The sequence below is a fragment of the Mercurialis annua genome, linkage group LG7, assembly GCF_937616625.2.
Source record: "Mercurialis annua linkage group LG7, ddMerAnnu1.2, whole genome shotgun sequence".
Lineage (NCBI taxonomy): Eukaryota > Viridiplantae > Streptophyta > Magnoliopsida > Malpighiales > Euphorbiaceae > Mercurialis > Mercurialis annua.
Window position 1 is genome coordinate 45735761 of NC_065576.1, and position 19326 is coordinate 45755086.

At 27.5% G+C, this 19326-nt stretch overlaps 2 protein-coding genes across 3 annotated transcripts; both read right to left on the reverse strand.

The window, feature by feature from the left end:
* Positions 1-891: 891 nt before the first annotated feature.
* Positions 892-6205, reverse strand: LOC126656245 (probable flavin-containing monooxygenase 1). The gene is made up of 5 exons (XM_050350758.2): positions 5719-6205; positions 5346-5583; positions 5103-5278; positions 1992-2350; positions 892-1330 (listed from the first exon to the last, which is right to left on the reverse strand). Exons 1-5 carry the CDS (start codon positions 6151-6153, stop codon positions 982-984), a joined length of 1557 nt encoding a protein of 518 aa, XP_050206715.1. The 5' UTR covers positions 6154-6205; the 3' UTR covers positions 892-981.
* Positions 6206-14785: 8580 nt separating this feature from the next.
* Positions 14786-18244, reverse strand: LOC126657697 (uncharacterized). 2 transcript variants are annotated; one of them, XM_050352441.2, is made up of 2 exons: positions 17284-18244; positions 14786-15491 (listed from the first exon to the last, which is right to left on the reverse strand). In XM_050352441.2, the coding sequence occupies exons 1-2, from the start codon at positions 17626-17628 to the stop codon at positions 15426-15428; spliced, it is 411 nt and encodes a 136-aa protein (XP_050208398.2). In that variant the 5' UTR covers positions 17629-18244; the 3' UTR covers positions 14786-15425. The 2 variants fall into 2 exon arrangements, with proteins under 2 accessions (XP_050208398.2, XP_055959695.1); XM_056103720.1 differs by having other exon boundaries at positions 17284-18241.
* Positions 18245-19326: the final 1082 nt, after the last annotated feature.

Consider the following 19326-nt stretch of genomic DNA (forward strand, 5'->3'; position numbering starts at 1 on the left):
ATAAATATAATTTTTACCTATACTTACTTGACTAGCACAAAAAATCATATGAGAAAATGAAATATAAATGAAGAACTATAGGGTTTGATTTTAAAATGAAAAAAGATAAAAATGTGAATTATGATATATAAGAAGTTGGTGTTTAAGTGGTCCGTTTGTGACCCTGCAATCTGCCCTGAATTGTTTTTAATATAATTATGTAGCACAATACGTGATTCGCTAGCATAATTGATTTATCCGCAAGATATATCCCGTAGCTAATATGACTATATCAATTTCTAGAGGTTGGTTCTGACCGTCTATCATAAAACCTTGTTTGCTAAAGCTAAATTTGCGAGCTTTTGTAAATTTGATGTTTCCTTCAACTTTATTTTACCAAACCATGTTCAAATACTATTTTGTATTTTGCCAAACTATGTTTTTGCTTTATGTGGCTTTCAACAAATTTAAAGTTGCCCATTTCTGTACAATTTATGATCTTTCATTATTATTAATTTATTATTTGTAAATTATAGCTTAATTAAAATTAATATTTTTTTTATAAAGGAACTTTGATTTTGGAACAGAAAAATTACAAAATTTGGATAAAACCGGTTAGTTTTTTTTTTAAAAAAAAACACATTGTTTATATGCACTATATTTTAATTTTGTTCTTAAAAAAGTTTTTACTTTGAACGAGTAGCGAAGCAAGAATATTTCTAATATCTATAAATGTGCATTTTACCGGGAGAAAGATCTAATTTTGCAGCAATTTATAATCAGATCAAAATATATTTATAAACTGTAATTTTTTTAAATAAATTTATAAAGAGTCTGGAAGGTGTAGATTTTTGGAATCATTGATATATGTATTTTTATAAATTAAAAAAATAAAACCGTGAAACATAGTAATTGATAAATTTTGGTGCAACATTGACTTTTTATTAATAACAACATGCAGCTAACAACAAAAAATATATTATATAGGAAAACATATGCTAATTAATTTGAAGGTGAATCATAATCCTGAGGTCCATAAGGTTCAAATAATTCTGCAAAAAACCCGTTTTTCCTGTTCGGATTCCATCCCATATCTTTGCAAATTTGATCATTGTACCAAATATGAATGCTTCCGATACATGATTTCTGGTAATATGGTCCTGCATATCTTTTCTTAAATTTATCCCAATTTTCCACATCTTTTTCCATTTCTTTTATGCTCGGAATCTTGAATTTTTGATCGAGAAGCTCGGCTAGCCATCTACATTTTATGTCTGAAGTAAACATGTTTGATAAACTTTCTGAATATCCGATTACTGCTAGTTGTGGAATTCGAGGATTAATACATTCCCTGAGCAAATAAAATACAACTTTAAATGTTTAAGCGGATGCGCGGTAATTTACGTTCATGGTCCCTCAACTTTCTTTCTCTTCCATCATAGTCCTTTTCTTTTATTTGTGACAGAAAATCCCTTAATTTAATTTTATAGCACCAAAAACCATGGCCGTTATTTTGGCTCTATTTCTATCAATTTTAGATAACATGACGAAGAGCTGGATGGATGCTTATATAGATGCTAAAATTACTTTTTAATCCATATAACTTCATATTACATTAAAATCATATAGCATTACTTCAGTGTCAAATAGACTTGATCATGAGCCGGTCCTGGACAAATTTGAATTAGATTCAATTGAACTTAACTCTTCTATACACGTTATAATCATATTAGAATATGGTACGAGTTTAATATCTATTATCTAAGTACGAACAAGACGGATGGATATCGGTATGTTGATAACATATAGCGCTGCATAATATAATGCATATGATCGTAATATATATGTGATGTAACGTTATGTGAATTAAAAAATAATTCTATTATTTATTTGATCGTTTAGTGCATTGCCACGTTATCTAAAATTAATAGAAAGAAGTTGATAGAAAAGAAAGTAGAGGGACTATGAGTGTAAATTAGCTTTCGAATACGTGAAGGAGTCACAATACTAACCTGTAGAGGGGAAGTGATGAATCAGGGGATCCAATTGTGCATTTTTGAAAGAATTTAGACTTAAAAATGTCTCTGAGCTTCTCATCACCTTTAAACCCTGTGGCTAATATGACTATATCAATTTCTAGAGGTTGATCTTGACCATCAATTATAATACCTTGTTTGCAGAAGCTAAATTTGGGAGATTTTGTGAGCATGATGCTTCCTTCTTCAACTTTATCATAAAAATTATCAGGTAATGTTGTTAGCAAACATGAACTTATTTGTTCATAAAATCCATGTTTGGGTACCATTCCGTATTTCGCCAAACGATGCTTGTGCTTTATGTGGCTTTCAACAAATTTAGCAGTTGCCCATCTCTGTAAAATTTATCAATTCTTTTATTATTATCTCTAATTAAGCTGAAACAAATTTATAGGTGTTTTTTTTGCTAAAGTTACAAAGAAAAATCCCTTCTTGTTATTCAAAAATGATACATAAACTGTTTTATTTTTTTTGGGCCACTTAAACCTTTAAAGCCTTAAAATATTGGGTTACTTACGGATGTATATAAAAAAGTACAAGTTATTTCATGCGGTACAATTGTTTTTAGTTTAAAAAACATGTGGTACATCTTTTTATTAAAATATGGCCTAATGTCTTTAAAAACCCCGACCTTTTAGCCCCTTTTCAATCAAACCCTGACGTTGAAAATTTGTCAATTTTACCCTATTTTACATTTTTGTGTTTCAATTGTACCCTGAAAAATTAAATTAACGTCTTTTGCGTTTGGAAATTTGTTTAAAACATTCTCCATGTCTCGCATATATTGATTGTATATTTTTAAAATTTATTTAAATTTAATTATATTAATTAAGAATTTAAATTAGTGTTAATTTGATTATGGTTTTTAGTTAGTTTTTAAAAATAAAAGACTTATTTGTACTTTTTTGAATAAAAAAGAATTTAATTTCATGTTTAGACTTAATTAATTGAATGATTTCATCATTTATGTAAAAAAATTAACAAAAAATAAAATATTGGGGTACAATTGAAAACGAAAAATTAAAAAGTGGGTAAAATTGACAAATTTTCAACGTCGGGGTGGAATTAAAAAAAAGTTTAAAGGTGAGGGTTTTTTGAGTGATTAGGCCTTAAAATATTACATGTTATACCTACTTTGCGTCAGTAGGACTGACGACGCATGAACATGTGCACCAGCGCAACATGCTCCATTGACGCGCGGGTGACGCGCGGGTCAGCTAGCTATTTTTTTTTTTTTTATTAAATCAAATAAAATTTACTTATTAATATATAAATTTTAACTCACATTTAAAATAAATAGTTTTTTTCATCTCACCTATTTATTTACTTATTTAAATTTTAAAATACTAATATCTTAATAAATTTCAAAATACAAATATTTATTTACTTATTTAATATTAATTTTAATTTTAAAAATATAAATATATTAATTTTTAAAAATATAAAATATACAAAAAATATTTTTTCCGCCTCATAAAAATGGAAAAACATACACTTTTGTTGTCATATAAAAATAAAATAAAATAAAAGTAGCCACATTTATTATTAATTAAAGATAAAATTATCAAAATACCCTCATGATTCTATTATGTATAAATTATGTATGTTTTAAGTGTGTGTGTGTGTGTGTGTGTATCATGTATGAATGATGTATTAACGATTTATCTATTTATTTTAAAGATATATTTATTCTGTATAAGTTATGTATTAGATATGTATTGATTAAGTATGTATCGGAGGTGTATCAAATATGTATACGAAATATATATATGTAAAACATGTATTAAAATTTTTGACAAGTTTCTGAGATGTATAAAAATATCAGTAATAACACCTAAAAAAAGACATAAAAATAAAAGAAAAGGTTTCAAACAACGAATATGTATCAAATATGTATTAGATATGTATCTGATATTTATCATAGATGTATCAAACATGTATCAGAAATTCATTAATATATTTTACAAATACCATTTGTATGTATCAAATATACATCTGTTGATTCAATTAAATTTTCAACAAGTCTTTGATATGTATAAAAATATTAGGTAATGGAATTTAAAAAAAGACATAAAAAATAAAGAAAAAGTTTCGAAAAACTAATATGTATCAAATATGTATTGGAAATGTTTTGAATAGTTATGGAAATGTATCAAATATGTATTGGTGATTCATCGAATATAATTTTTAAAAACCAAATATATATCGGTTGATTCAATTAAATTGATAAAAAATAGCAATTTAAATTTTTAATTAATTCAATTAATTCAATTTTTAAATTACTACATCTAATTCACTTCTTGATCCAAGATTTAAAAAAATTAATATATTTTAATTAATTCAATTATTTATATTTTTCAAATTTAAATTAAAGTTAATATTTTTTTAAATTTATTTAAAACAAATTAATTTTTAGCATAATTTAAATAAATAAATACATAAATAATTATTTATGAAAAGAAATATGTAAATAATATATTTAATAAAATAAAAAATATATATTTAATGGCTTTTGAATTGTCCAAATTTGAACAATTCAAAAGACCTGTGTGCTTTTAAATTGTTCAAATTTGAACAATTCAAAACCTGCACTAGCAGGTCAGCTATACTAGTGCACCAGCAAAGCTGGTGCACTAGATAAAGTGTCAGAAGGCCTGCGCTTCTGACGCGCGCGGTGACGTCAGCGCGCACTGACGCGCGCTGACTTAGTCAAATAGTGCGTATTTGTTGTAATATTTTAAGCTTTTTTAGCAAACATGTATTTTTTGGGGGGAAAAGATATTCATGTAATTTGGGCCTTTTTAGCCTATATGTGTAATTTTCTCTAAAATATTGTAAAGAAAACCCTTAAGTTGTACACAAAAACACTTAAACCCTTTTTGTTTATACTTTTGGACACTTAGCACTCACGTTTTTAGATAGTTCTATGGTCTTTCTCAAGCGTGAGGATTTATTTGCACGTTTTAAAAACGTTGAGGGTCCGAAAAAAAACCAAAAAGACTTATGTACACTTAAAATGTAAAAAACAAAAAACTACGAAACTGAAAGTGAAAGTGAAATGTAAAAAGATTAAGAAAATTTATGTACCAAAGGAGAAAGAATTGTTGCAAGGAGACTGAGAAAAAAACTTTCACCAGGCTTATGAACCAGAAGCTCCGAGAATCGGTTAAGGTAAAGAAGAGTTATCGGCACTCCCCACGGAAATTCATCAGAAATATGCCAATGCGCAGTTCTATACAAAACTCTACACGGATTTTCAGTTCCTGCAGTGCACACAAAATCAACACTAATTTTATTAAAATAGAAGCATAACCAAATTAATGAAATTACCATTTTGTGAAGCACACTCCATTGCAATGTCTAATGCAGATTTTTGGAAGCCGACGACAGCTACCCGCTTCCCTTTGATGAAGTTAGAAGCAAGTTCGTGATCCATCGCGTAGTAGTCCATCGAGTGTATCACCTCCCCGTGAAATGCCTCGGGGCCTTTTCCGGGAGGAAATTGTGGAATATTCGGAACATCACTTGCCCACCCTGTGCACAGGATCACAAACTCCACTTGGTATACCTGTTTCAAACTCAAACTCGACTTGATATTTTATATATCAAATTACTTCCGAATATTTTTTCGAATCAATTTCATAATTTCTTTAGCTCATTCAAGATTCAAACATAATTATGAGAGAAATGAATACACATATACCTGAGTGAAAAGGGTTTGGGAATCTTGAACTTGAACATTCCATTTCCCATTAGAACTAAAGGCCTCACCATTACCACCCCACAAACTCCATGACTTCATTTCTTCTTCTGATGAACCTTCATAGTCAATGCTCATAACTTTAGTGTTAAACTTGATATGCTCAAGTAAATCAAAATGCTTGGCATAAGAGTGAAGATAATCCATGACTTGTTGTTGGGTAGGAAATTCTTGAACTGAATCTGGCCATGGAAAATCAGAGAATTGGTAGTCTTGTTTTGGAGTTTGAAGACAACAAGTTTTAATAGTCTTAGCCCAAACTCCTCCAATTCCATTTTTTGATTCAAAAACAATGGGTTTGAATCCCTTTGAGAGTGAGTATTTGCATGCAACTAGTCCACTAATTCCTGCTCCTATGATTGCTATTCTTTTCTCCATTATTGCTTCTTCATAAGAATTTAACTACATAATACTCATGTATATATATATATATATATATATATATATATATAAAGTTGAGATTATTATGTAATCAAATAATAGTATTGTTCGGTCTACTTGTCCAACATGTATAAAATTATATACATAATTTTACCTAATAATACCCACTCTTCTTTTTACATCTGCTATTCTGTATCTATTCTTTCTTTTCAGTAATGTTTCTTGGATCTATCTGCAAATGACACGACCTGTATATTTACAAACATTAGAGGAGAAAAGTTTAAATATACCCCACTATTTTGTGCCAAGTTCCTTTAAGCTCCTAAAGAATGTTCTTTGGATTTGAAACACACTTGAGCCATATTTAGTTTGCAAAATATAATCTATATGAGATAGAATTAAAAAGTATGAATGAAAGGTTGAGAATGAAACTGTCCCCTGCGATAGTGATTGTGATGGCAATGATGAAGTAGAGACAATATATAGTGCTTCATGAAATCGACGAGGAAAATTATACAACACTATCGTTGTGCTATGTTATTTGTGCAACAAGCCAATAATGTGTTGGTTATATGAAGAACTGCATATTTAACTATAACTTGGTCTACTTTAGCATCCGCCATATGAGATAATTACTGTCATTTGCTTCGTTTATAATCTCCTATTCAACAATTTCTTTTTTCTAAGAATTAAACTCATCACATATACTGGCTATGATATCAATTCTTGAATCAAGCACTTACTACTAGACTAAAAGTTATAGCTATTAATCATGATGCAATTTTTTTAATTTAACTGTATTAATTCCACATGTCATGATTTGACTGTGAATTGTTCCGAATAGGTTTCAGTTAGGAGACAATTACTACCACTTATCTAACTAACAGATAATAAAATCAACCTAGAAGTTGATTTTTATGGCAACTTGTATGTCACATATTATTAACCGAAAGTTAATTATGTTAGTTTGTAATTCGAGAAGTGTTCAAATGCATCCTATTTAAGAGCATCGAGTGTCTTTTAGTTAAAAAAATATTTGAGGGGCTTGTATGGATCTTTTACTGAATATTAAGAGCATATTTAAACTTTATACGAAAACAATATAATATTCAAGATTTGCACAACTCAGATTTGGTGTTATCATAGATTTAGAAAGAAAAAAAGCTGGATATATAGGACAATGATCTGCATATTTTATTAGAAAATATCTTGATTCTTTTTTTGAAAATGACAATTCATTCCACCTGCTTCAATATTTAAATTATGGTTATGCAACCGGGGATGCTGATGATTCAGAGTTTGATAATTTCATAGCAATATTTATACCATCTAAAATCCATATTTATTTAGACAGAATCTCTGTGTTTTGCTGTAATCTAAATGTATATATTATTATCTTAGTGTAAGTGCATTGTACAAATTTAAAGATAAGTTTACAATTCACGCCAATCTATGTTTTGATTAATATTAATTTTCATTATTAATTTTTAAATATTAATTTAGTCCAATTTTTTAATGTATAATTATGGTTTTTAATTTAATCAAATTATAATAATTCAAACTATATTCTTTTATTAAAAATTAGTAATTAAAAATAATTTTGAAAAAGAAGATACTTTTAATGTAATTTATACTATATTGGCATACAAAATGTATACTAAGAATATATAATAGCGATACACATATTAAGTAACTAGTTTTTCGCCACGTGCTACGCACGTGAGCGATATTTGTATGACCCGTTAATTAATTAAATATTATCTCCGTCCCATTAAAGAAGGGGCCGGCAAATCATTTTCGCACATAGATTAAGAAGACAATAATTGCTATTTTTTTTATTTTATCACTATTAATTATAGTTTTATAGTTTAAGTGAAGAGTATTAGTCATTAATTATAGAAAGAGAAAAAAGAGGTGTTAACTTGATCTTGCATATGTTTTAATGTTAAAAATTTAAATTGTGATATTCGAAGTTAAAATTTTCATCATTAAATTAATTTCCACAAAATAAAAAATTTGCATTGTAATTATAAATCTAGAAGCTCGTATTTATATAACAAAAATTTATATTAAAATTAAAAATCACACATCTATTTATAATTTATTATCTTAATTAATTTATATGTTAGTAGAAATTAAGAGTCATTATTAAAATGCACTTCTATTGGTATTAGGTATTTTCCATAAAATTTGTTATCTAAAATTTACATGTGTAGTTATAATAATTAACTATTATTGTGGGAAATTAGTGTACTATTAACTTTCTTCTTTTAGGAAAAGAGTCCTATTAGCTCACGTATTGTATTTAAGCAATTGTATTGCTGATTTTGCTTAATTTTTTAACCAAATTAAGCAATTAAACTACGTGTTTACTACACTTATTAAACTTTTTTTTTCTTGTTAATGTAATAATTAGTTTTATTGTAATTATTAAGTAACTTGGTTGAATTAATGTTAATAAATTAATAACACAATAATTTAGATTTAAATAGTTTACTGCAATTACTATATAACTCATCAAACTCGTGTATTTTAATGTACTTCTTATATAACTCAAATTCATAAACTTTTAATTTTTAATTATTTTTAAATTTTTGTAAATTAATGATTCTTAAGAGTTTTTATATTTGTGAAACACCTTAAAACTTGATTATGATCTCTTTCCACTCGCTATTCGGGAAAATATGCAACCTTATCCTATCACCTATGCCATAGTAATTAGTAGTAATTATCTATTAGAATTAGAAAATTAGCATGGCTATTTCAATACAAACGTATATTAATCTAGAACTTAATTTAGTTTATTTTTATTTATTTATTATAATTATATGTGCACTTGACTTATTTTTTATTTAAATTAAACTTCTTATGTATTTAATTTTGTAAATGTTTTAATTATTAAAACTAATTTTGTAATTTTCCGTTACATTCATATATGACCCGTTATATATAAATATTAATTAAATTATTAAATAATATTAATATGACCCATTATTTAATTGAATATAATTAAATTATTTAAATTATAAACTGGACTTGGATGATAGCTCTTTTTTTTTTACCTCTATCGAGTAAAACCTACCTATTAAGTTTAGTTTATAATTTACTACATGTGAAACATTTTTTTTATTTTATAAAAAAGTATATAAATTATTTCAAGTACTTACATTTTTTTTTGTAATTTCTTTAATTTTAAATTGAAGTCCTATTTACTAACTTTTGCCTACAATCTAAAGATAATGCCATGAATTATTATATAAATAGATTATATTAACAATTTTTTTGAAATTTACATTGAACATTATTAGGATATAAATACATGTAAACAACTACTTTCAAGTCAAGCTACGCAAAATAAATTAAAAATAGTAATTAATGACAATAGAACTATCAATTAATGTGCGCCTCAATTTAGCTAATTAATCTATGCCATAATTCTCAAAATATAATCAAAAGTTAAATCAAATACACACCTCTTTGGCCCTTAACTCCACCATCATCCTTATAATTTGACAATTTTGCAAATGTCTCCTCCACCTGATTTTCTTTTTGGCCGGCCTCCACCAGTTTAATTAGGGATGAAATAATGCCCATTAATAGGTAACCTTTTATAGAAAAATTGGCATCAAATTTGTAGCATACGGCAACTGATTTTCTCTTAATAGTAGTTTAGTTTGAATTAAATTTGTATTTCACATAAAAGAATTGGCATCAAATTAATTTTTTACAGTATATGGTAATTAAATTTCTTTAATAGTAGTTTAGTTTGAATTAAATTTGTCCTTAAATTTAGTAATTATTTTAATTATTGGAGGCTAATGCTGTAAATTTACTTGTTCCCCCCCTTCCCACATATAAGATAGTTATAGATAGATAGATAGATTATATAGAATAATCAAATATTAATAAATCTCAGAGGCATATTCTCCCTCTTCCATAATCATCGTCAACAACTCAACTGTCTTTTTATGTCAAAGCAATTATTTGCAGATATGACAATTCTTTTACCATTGCATTGATCTTAAAAGGCTTTAACCCAACAATAGTTGTAGCATCCAATTTTATATTTATATAGTATAACATCTATATATTTCTGTATATTTCCGGCATATTGTAAATATATATCAAAATCACATTACTCTTCCTTTCTCTCTCTAACTTCTCTCTCTATCTCTTCTTAGCGGAATAACAATATCAGATTATGAAGTAGATCAAATGACATCGATAGCATTTCGGATGACATCGTCAATAATAGATCAGAGAATAGTGTCAATGGCAGATTGAAGGAATATGAAATAGTAGAAACACAGGGAACTGGATTTTTTAAAATTAAAGTAGAAATACTTAAAACAATGACAAAAAAAATGAAAAAATGAAAAAAAATCTAAAGGACTTTGAATTGAATTACGGAGATAGTAAGAAGAAGAATATAAAGAATGCTAGGAAAACAAGAAATAAATGGAAAAGATTTGTGCAAATAAAAAAATCACATGTTAGATGAAATAAGAAAGAGTTGTATGCGTTCTGAAGCCAAAATAAAATTTTAGTTTTTTTTTAACCAAAAATAACAATATATGAAGAATGAAGAAAATGAGCCTTTCTTTAAACAAATAATAATAAGTGGATTTTGTAGCTAATATATTGGGTCATCCAATTACACATTCATTTAACAAATTAAAATAAACCAAAGTTTAAATAATTTGTTAAACAAGTGAAACGGTAGAACGATAAAATAAACTGACGAAATTAAAGATAAACAAGACACGTAACAGTAGTAGAAATGATATGACAATAGTAGTATCTTCTAAGTTTGTTACAACATGCAACACTACTAGGAATCGGCCTTTTAGCGACGTAAAAGGCTGAAATCCGTCGGGAATTGTGTTCCTGACGGATTTGCCGACAGACATGATCCGTAGGCAAAAACCTCTTCGCCAAATTATTTAGCGACGAGAACTGGCGATGGATATTTCCGTCGCCAATTGGCAACAGCCGGCGCCAAAGGCGTCCGACGCTTTTGGCGACAACCAACGACAGATTTGGCGACGGTTTTGTCCGTCGCAAATTAGTAACGGACACATTCCGTCGCCATACTACACTACAAGTCGGCGGTTTCGTCATCTGGAACACCGTCATCAATGGTGGGTGGAGGCGGTGGCGGTCGTGGGAGTGGAGGGGTTGGGAGTACACCTCCCTGGGCCCGCTCCTGCATCTGCTGCATCGCCGTTGCAATTGCGACCTGGATCTGATCACGGATCATAATTCCCGAGCCGAGCAATGATTTCAGTACGAATCCTCTCCTTGGCGCCTGGAGACATAGTTTGAGATGAGCTGCCCGGCCGTCTACTACAAGTACCCCGCTGCGAGGCAACGTACTCAGAGCCAATTGAGCCTAACGTAAATACATCTCTTCCTCACCCCTCAACATCGAGATAAATCTAGTCCGGGTCCACAGGAGTAGAGAGTGTGCTCCCCTCAGTCGTCTGTGTGGCGGTCTGCATTTTCAGTAGATTATATATTTTTTAATCGAGACGGAGAGAATATAATTTTTTTTTCTCATAAATCATTTTTAATGTCCATGAATAATTTATTTCTGATAAAATTAGTTAATAAGTCATGAATACATTAGAAAAAATACTTGCGCATGAAACTATGATTTTCAGTTAGAAAAATCCCCATTTTGTACTTTTTTTTTGTTTATACTCCGATCTAAAAAAAATTCAATTGTACCCTATTTTAAATTTTAAATTCTTATGTTTCACTTCTAGAGAAATAGACCTTTATTTTTTTAAGTTTAAAAGGCGTCTGGCCCTTATATTTTATATAAAAATTTCAAAGAGTCTCTTATATCTTGTACGTAAGTATTAAACGAGATCGATGTTCTCTTCCTCCAACAAAGCAGCAAATAAATATACCGAGAGAGAATGAAATTCTAAAAAAAAAAACAACCAATCCAATAATTAACGAAACATTTTTGAATTTTCTACTCAATTCTCTATTAATTCCTAAATACTTTAATCTAATTTTCTAATTTAATTCTCCAATTTTATAACATAATTTTCAAATGGCCCAATGGTGAACAAAATTCAATTTTTTTTGATTTATTGCAATTTAATTCAAATTTTTTATTTTTGATAACACTAGCCAAATTATATATTTTTTTCAATTATAGTCAAATCGGTGATGAAACTTGTTATTTTCTATTAAACTGTTAGACTATTTTTTTGGTAAATAATGATATATTAAAAGCCATAAAAAAATAAAAATCACTTAGATAAGGCGTAGTATTTTCTTCCATCTTCTCTCTTCTCTCTCTTTTCTCTCTCAAATAGATTACGTACCCTAACTGTTAAGAGTTTTTTTTATTTTTCGCTTCAGCTACCGTTAATGGTTTATTTTTGTCTTTATCGATTGTCATGATAAACTATGTAGCTCACCAAACGTTTCTCAAATTACAGAAAATGTCATTAAACAAACTTTTCTTACAAAATGGTCACTGAACTATACTTTTTATTACAAAAGGGTTCACCAATATAAAACGTACCATTTTCATGCAAAAACGCAATATTTTTGCTTACGTGGCAAGTCAAAATTACAAAAAGGAATATAGTTCAGTGACCTTTTTGTAATAAAAGGTATAGCCTATGACTTTTTTATAATTCACAAAAAATTTAGTGTTCTTTTCTTTACAATAGAAACATTTTTATAATAAAAGGTATAATTTACTGATCATTTTATAAGGAAAATTTATTAATGATATATCTGTAATTTGAGAAAAGTTTAGTGATCTACAGAGTTTAATATCCGCGGTAGTCATTTCTTTTTTATTGCTTTAGAATACAATAAATAGCCGACTTCTTTTCATCTTTTTGCTTTTATTGGTAAATCTACCGACAAGCCGCATCAATTTCAATATATATACAAATCAAAAATCAGAGATAGATAAATACCTTTCAAGATTGAAGATGAAATCGTTTATCGGTTATATTAGTTTTTTTATATCTTTATTACAGCGATTGTCTTTTTTTTTACAAAAGTTTTACTGTTCTTTTTCTATGAAAGGTTTGTTTGTCTTTCTTTTATGAAGAACATGTGAATTTTCTGTTAAACAGAGAAGAATTGAGTCTTATTATGATAGAGCAGTTATATAATTTTTATTTTTATTTTTATTTTGTAAAGCGATCTGCAAATTAAGATTTTATATCTTGTTACATGTCAGGTAATTAGAAACGGTTATACTCTTTCTAAATTCTTACACTTATAATTGTTTGATTTTAATGTAAAATTATTTGATTGTGAAAAAAACCATAAAAGTGACAAAAATATTCAGAATCATAAAGCTTTTGCATAAAAAGTGCAATTTGGCTATTATTACAACGAAGAAAAAAAATTGACTATCATTATAAAAATTGGAAGTTTGAATTAAATTAAAACAAAACTTAAAAGTTTGAATTTTTTTTACTCATAAGGGCTCTTCAAAAATTTTAGTTTAAATTTATCTTTGGTCAATATTACCAACTCCAACAATCCTCTAATTTTAACTCTTTTAGAATCAATCCATGATCACTTCCAATTTTAAGTAAGTTTTTATTCTTTTATATATATATATATATATATATATATATTTTATTTGTATAAATTAATTATAATTTATGTATTTATATAATAATTATATTAAATTGAATTTTTAGGTCATCTAAATTGATTTTGCTATGGAAAATTGAAAAATTAATTAGACTAAAACAAAGTAATTTTTTTAATTATTATTATTTTATTTTGTTGATGATTAAATTTATTGTAATGATAATTAAATTTATTTTATTGATAATTAATGAATTTTGTTATTTGGATTTTTTTGTCTATATTTTAAAAATTAACTTGATAATAACTAATCAACATGTATCAGTTTAGATTATGGATAAATTTATTGTTAGGACACCGAAAAGTGTCAACCCCTTTTATGATAAAGAAGATAATTTGGACATAATTTTGTGACAAACAAAGGACGTATTAAATTTGATTATATATATATATATATATATATATATATATATATATATATATATATATATATATATAATTGTGGATCATGTATAACAGATTTCGATTGATGAATATAAAATAAATGTTAGAGATAAGTGAGACTGCATATATGTGTTTAAAGGATCTTGTCAACCGAAATGCCATAAATTTCCTCCCGAAGAAATTTATAAATCAAAAAAAAAAATTCAAAATATTTGGTTGAGTGACTAAATGTGATTGGGGTATAGTGTACCATCGATTTGATTTGAGCGATCGCAACAAATGTATGATCTATTATAATATTTACTATTATTTTTTATCACAAAAAATTTTATACAAATAAATAATCTATATTTTTATTAATTATATATAATTTAGTCTGAGCTAAAAAGGATTTTTAATTCCACCAACTTAACTACCCAATAGATAATTGTAAATATAAATCAATTTAGTTATTTCATAACATCTAAAATTTAAAAATCTAACTATCAAAATTATAATAATATTTAATAAATAAAACAATACCAAGTAAGGAAAGTTTAAATAAAATAATCATATATACATAATAAACATTATTTTATTTTAATTGCAAACCCAAAACAAGAGAGAGCAAAACATAATTGAACATAACATAGTAGTTAAGAAGGCGATTGATGGAGCAAAGGAGATGGAGATTGAGAGTTAAAGAGGCTCTATTGCATGTTTCTCGAAGTGGAAGCTGTAATAATTGATACCAGTGTAAATACCATCAATATGGTTAGTAGTTATGAAGTTTCCATTAGTAGAGCTCCTGTCTCGCTGAGTGTAAGAGAAAGGAACGCTACAAGTCCCTCTTGTTGATATAAAATGAACCCTGGCCCGGCTTTTAGGCGGCACAACAACTTTATACGCCGCTTCTGCTTTTCGGGTTTCCTCCGTCGTTCTGTTCCACTCAAATGATGTAGTTACCTCGGTAGAAACTGTAATCTCTCCTTCAGCAATGCGTGGGATCCCAGTTCCGATGGTGGTTGTTACTCCAGTCGATATCGATAAACTATTGCTAAACGTATACGACGATGTATCTTCATAACCGATTGTAATAGTTGAAGTAGCTTCTTTTTCGGATTCATTAATAGGAAAACCAATGCTTGCTATTGAAGCTTGCTCGTCGTAGATTCGGGCGTCTTCCATGCGAAATCGAACATTAAATATACTTCTGTCTAGAACAAGCTCTTCAACTGTTAATCTTGCTTCTCTTGTAATATTGTTCACTGCAGCATTGAGACAATTGGGGTTTCCTTCGGCTGTAAGAAGACTGGAGAATCTATTATTACCTGCATTGCGAAGTGTTCTCATTATAACTTTTACCCGCCAAAAATGACAGTAATACTACTACGACATTTTATATTGTTGTTTTATACATTAGCATTAAAGAAATTATTATTGCTTATATTTTGAAAAATGAGAACGATTTAAAAATTTCATTGCTTATAAAATTATTAGGGTTTAAAATATTTTGAAGTTAATAAACTATAGACATTTTACATTTAAGTTATAACCAACATTTTATTTGTTACATTTTGATAATCAAATTTTTATTTTTTGTTACTCATCCGTTTCAGAAAAAAAAATTCTTATACAACATTGAAAAAAAAATTTTTGTTACTCATCCGTTTCAGGAAAAAAAATTCTTATACAACATTGAAAAAAAAAATTGCTAACCAACTTTACCATGTAAGAATGCCACATACGAATGCCATATAGGCAAAAAGACAGAAAAAAACGAAGTATTAAGCTATAAGCGACATAGTTAATAAAATAATTTCCCTAATATTGTCTATGTGGCCTACACGTGCAAGTAAGTTGGCGTGGAAAAATTAGGTTAGCGGGTATTTTTCCGTTGCCACGTAATAAGTAAAATTTTGCCAGAAGTATTTAAATAATTTTTTGTTGTAAGTTAGATGGAGGGTGCATTGGCCCCCTTGAAATAAAACCACACACATATAATATATTGTGTTCTAATTAGCAATGGGTTAGATAGAAGGTTTTATTATGTATTTGTTCAATATTCTTAAAAGAAATGTATTTGTTCAATTAAAAACTCTGTTTGTGCCTTGCATAATTATATTTATAATTTTAATACTTTTTTCATCTAATAAAAACCACACTCACATAATAAGAAAATTACCATATAATGTGTTTATCTATTTGTTGTTAACAAAAACATAAAATTTGTTTTAATTGTAAATAATTTTTTAATATATTCTATAATATACAATTACTTTTACATAAGAGAAAAATTCTATAATTTCAAAGCTTTGATTTCTTAAAATCAAGTAAATATAAATTCAACTGTCTTTAACAATTTATTCTAAAAAAAAATTAAACTTAAATTTTTTACACAAAGAAAATTATTTCTCATTCTTAAGTTTTATATGTGAAACAATATAAAGTTATCCAAAAGAAAATAATAATAATAATAACACTTATTTTAATTTGCATATTTTTTAGTATAATCTTTTTCATTTGAATATGACACGACTTTATAAAAAAAATAACGAGTGTTAGAGAGAGATTTAAAAAATGTATTCAACAATCCAGAACTACATCCTAATTCATATGATTTGATAGCTCCGATTCATATAGTTATATTAAAAGGTTTTCATGTCAACGTCCTCAGTATAAATGTTTGCAAAAGACAAATAGGGCTTAAAAAATAATTTTTTTACATTTTAATTTGATAAATATCATAATTAGTTAAAGTATAGTAATATAAAAAATACAGTAATATAATATGTTTTATGTTAGTTTATTAATTTTTTAAAATAATATATTTATTATTTTAGATATTTTTTTAAAGTATATATATTATGGATTTTTATTTTTATGGTTTTAATTTCGACCCCCCTGAAGAAAAAAAATTTGTATCCGTCATTTGTTGTAACGAAAATAAAGTTCGGTTATCAACATGCAAAAAATGAAATATTTGTTACCGAAATATAAAAGGTCTATGATTTGTTAACCGCAACATATTTTAATCCAAACTAGTAAGAAATTTTGAAAATTATTAGTTTAAAATATGTTTTAGCAAATTATAGTGATGTTGTAGTGCAAAACTGTTTTTACCTGCATTGTGAAGAGCAATGGCGTTGTCACTAACTTTAACCGGCCAAAACAAAGTGTTAATGTCTGTGCCACTGTTATCTGTTGAATCTGACCATATCCAATTCGGAATTCGTCTCCAAATTGACCCACAAAATCAGACCTCACACGAATATGTCCATCGGGATGGAGCAGTATGATCTCATAGCCCGGTCTCTCGTTGTTAGGATCCTCGGATGAGAATTGATTGAAGTTGTTTCTATTCATCATGCCCACCACATGTTGAAGATACATGTCATTGAAGCCTTTGAATGCTACATGTCTAGACAGTCCACATAATGTATCCCAATCAACAAAAGTGAAAGTCATTTGATTAGCTAAACTATGCGGAACAGTGGCATCCTCCACAAAAATATTGCGGTCGCGAATGCGGGATCCGGATTCATTCGCACAAGCCCTCCGCTTTGAACATGTTGAAATACGAATGTAACGCTATTAATCGTTGCGATTGGCTCAAACATTGTACACGACAATTTGGACGTGTCTTCCTCCGGTTGGTTTGAATTAGCAAAAATCCATGAATTATTTCTATCACGACTGGCTCATGCCCAATATTTATTAGTGTGAGAGAATCGTAGGTGAATGAATTTGTCATTTGCTTTTGCCCTCTCTACTATAATCTTCGCAAATGGTTCGAAAACATTTTCTTCCCAACCAGTTACAAAACCACGTTGACCTGTGGGTTCTGTAATGAATCTGAGGCACCGCTGAGAGGCGGATGATCTTATCACAATAGACTCTGGAAGTGTATTTGCCATAGTAGTCGGCCTGTTTCGTGAGAAAAATAAAACATTTCATTCTAATTAAAATTTCAAATTTATTTATTTTGAAATCCGTAAAAAGTTTGGAACAATTCTATTTATTTATTGGAATTCATTCCGCTGGAATTCATTATAGAATTGAAATGAATTCTAGAATTCAAATCTTTTTATTTCTATTCCTAAATTATCCTTATAACCATTTTATTATATAAGTTAAAAATTATATAAAAATTAAATTAATACTAATATACTTTATATTATACTAAAAATAACCAACTATACCTACTCTACAATATAAATTAAGTATATACTAAATTACATAAATAAAGAGAAATACTTTAATCTATAATTCAACAAATTCAATATATACACATAATTGTACAACTATATCCATAAAAATAAAATAACAATCAATATCAAAATATCAAATCATGTTAAAAAATTCCACATATATGATTAAAATTAAATACATAATATATGACAAGAAAACAATTAAAAAATATTCATTATTTTATTTAACTACTTATAAAACCCTAAAAAAATAGTATCTATTCATAACTCAACAATTAAAAATATACACATCATCGTACAACTATATCCATAAGCAATAAAATAAAGAACAATAACAAGATTCCAACCATATTTAAAATTTACACAATATAAGATTAAAATTATTATGTAATATATGACAAGAAGACAGCTAAATAATTATCCAAAAAATTTAGAATAATATTATTAAAAATAAAATGAAATAATTAATTAAAAAATTATAAAAACGAGTTGATAAAATTAATTTTTATAATTTCATATTTTTATAGTAGATATTATAATGATTAGATATGGAGTATGGAGAAGAGAAGATGAAGGAAAAAAAGAGTGAAAGAAAATGGACATGAAATGACAGCAAAATTGTCAAAAGGAAATAAAAAAACCCTTAAAAAATGAGGGCACTTTTGTCAAAATAGAATTATTCTTTTAGTTATGTGTTATTCATTTGTAATTCTATCTATTTTTCTTGGATTTACAAATCCACAACTTATAACTTATTTTAATTCCAAGATTTCAATTCCAAGAATTATATTTGTCCATTCATTCATTCCAAACACAAAAAATTAGAATAACAAATGAATTTCACAATTTTTAGGAATTCATTCATTCCAAAAAGCCCTAATTATAAATTTATTTTTGTCAATACTTGAATTTAAATTTTTTTTTTTTAAAAAAAATGATATTATCAGTTTTTCAT

Bases quoted from the DNA above. Each gene is read 5' to 3' on its own strand.
- LOC126656245 (XM_050350758.2), bottom strand. From the start codon at position 6,153: ATGGAGAAAAGAATAGCAATCATAGGAGCAGGAATTAGTGGACTAGTT. The intron at 5,279-5,345 runs GTAATTTCATTA...TGTGCACTGCAG, and splicing joins GGAGTGTGCTTCACAAAATG to GAACTGAAAATCCGTGTAGA. The intron at 2,351-5,102 runs GTACATAAATTT...TAAATTTTACAG, and splicing joins CAACAATTCTTTCTCCTTTG to AGATGGGCAACTGCTAAATT.
- LOC126657697 (XM_056103720.1), bottom strand. From the start codon at position 15,348: ATGGAAGACGCCCGAATCTACGACGAGCAAGCTTCAATAGCAAGCATT.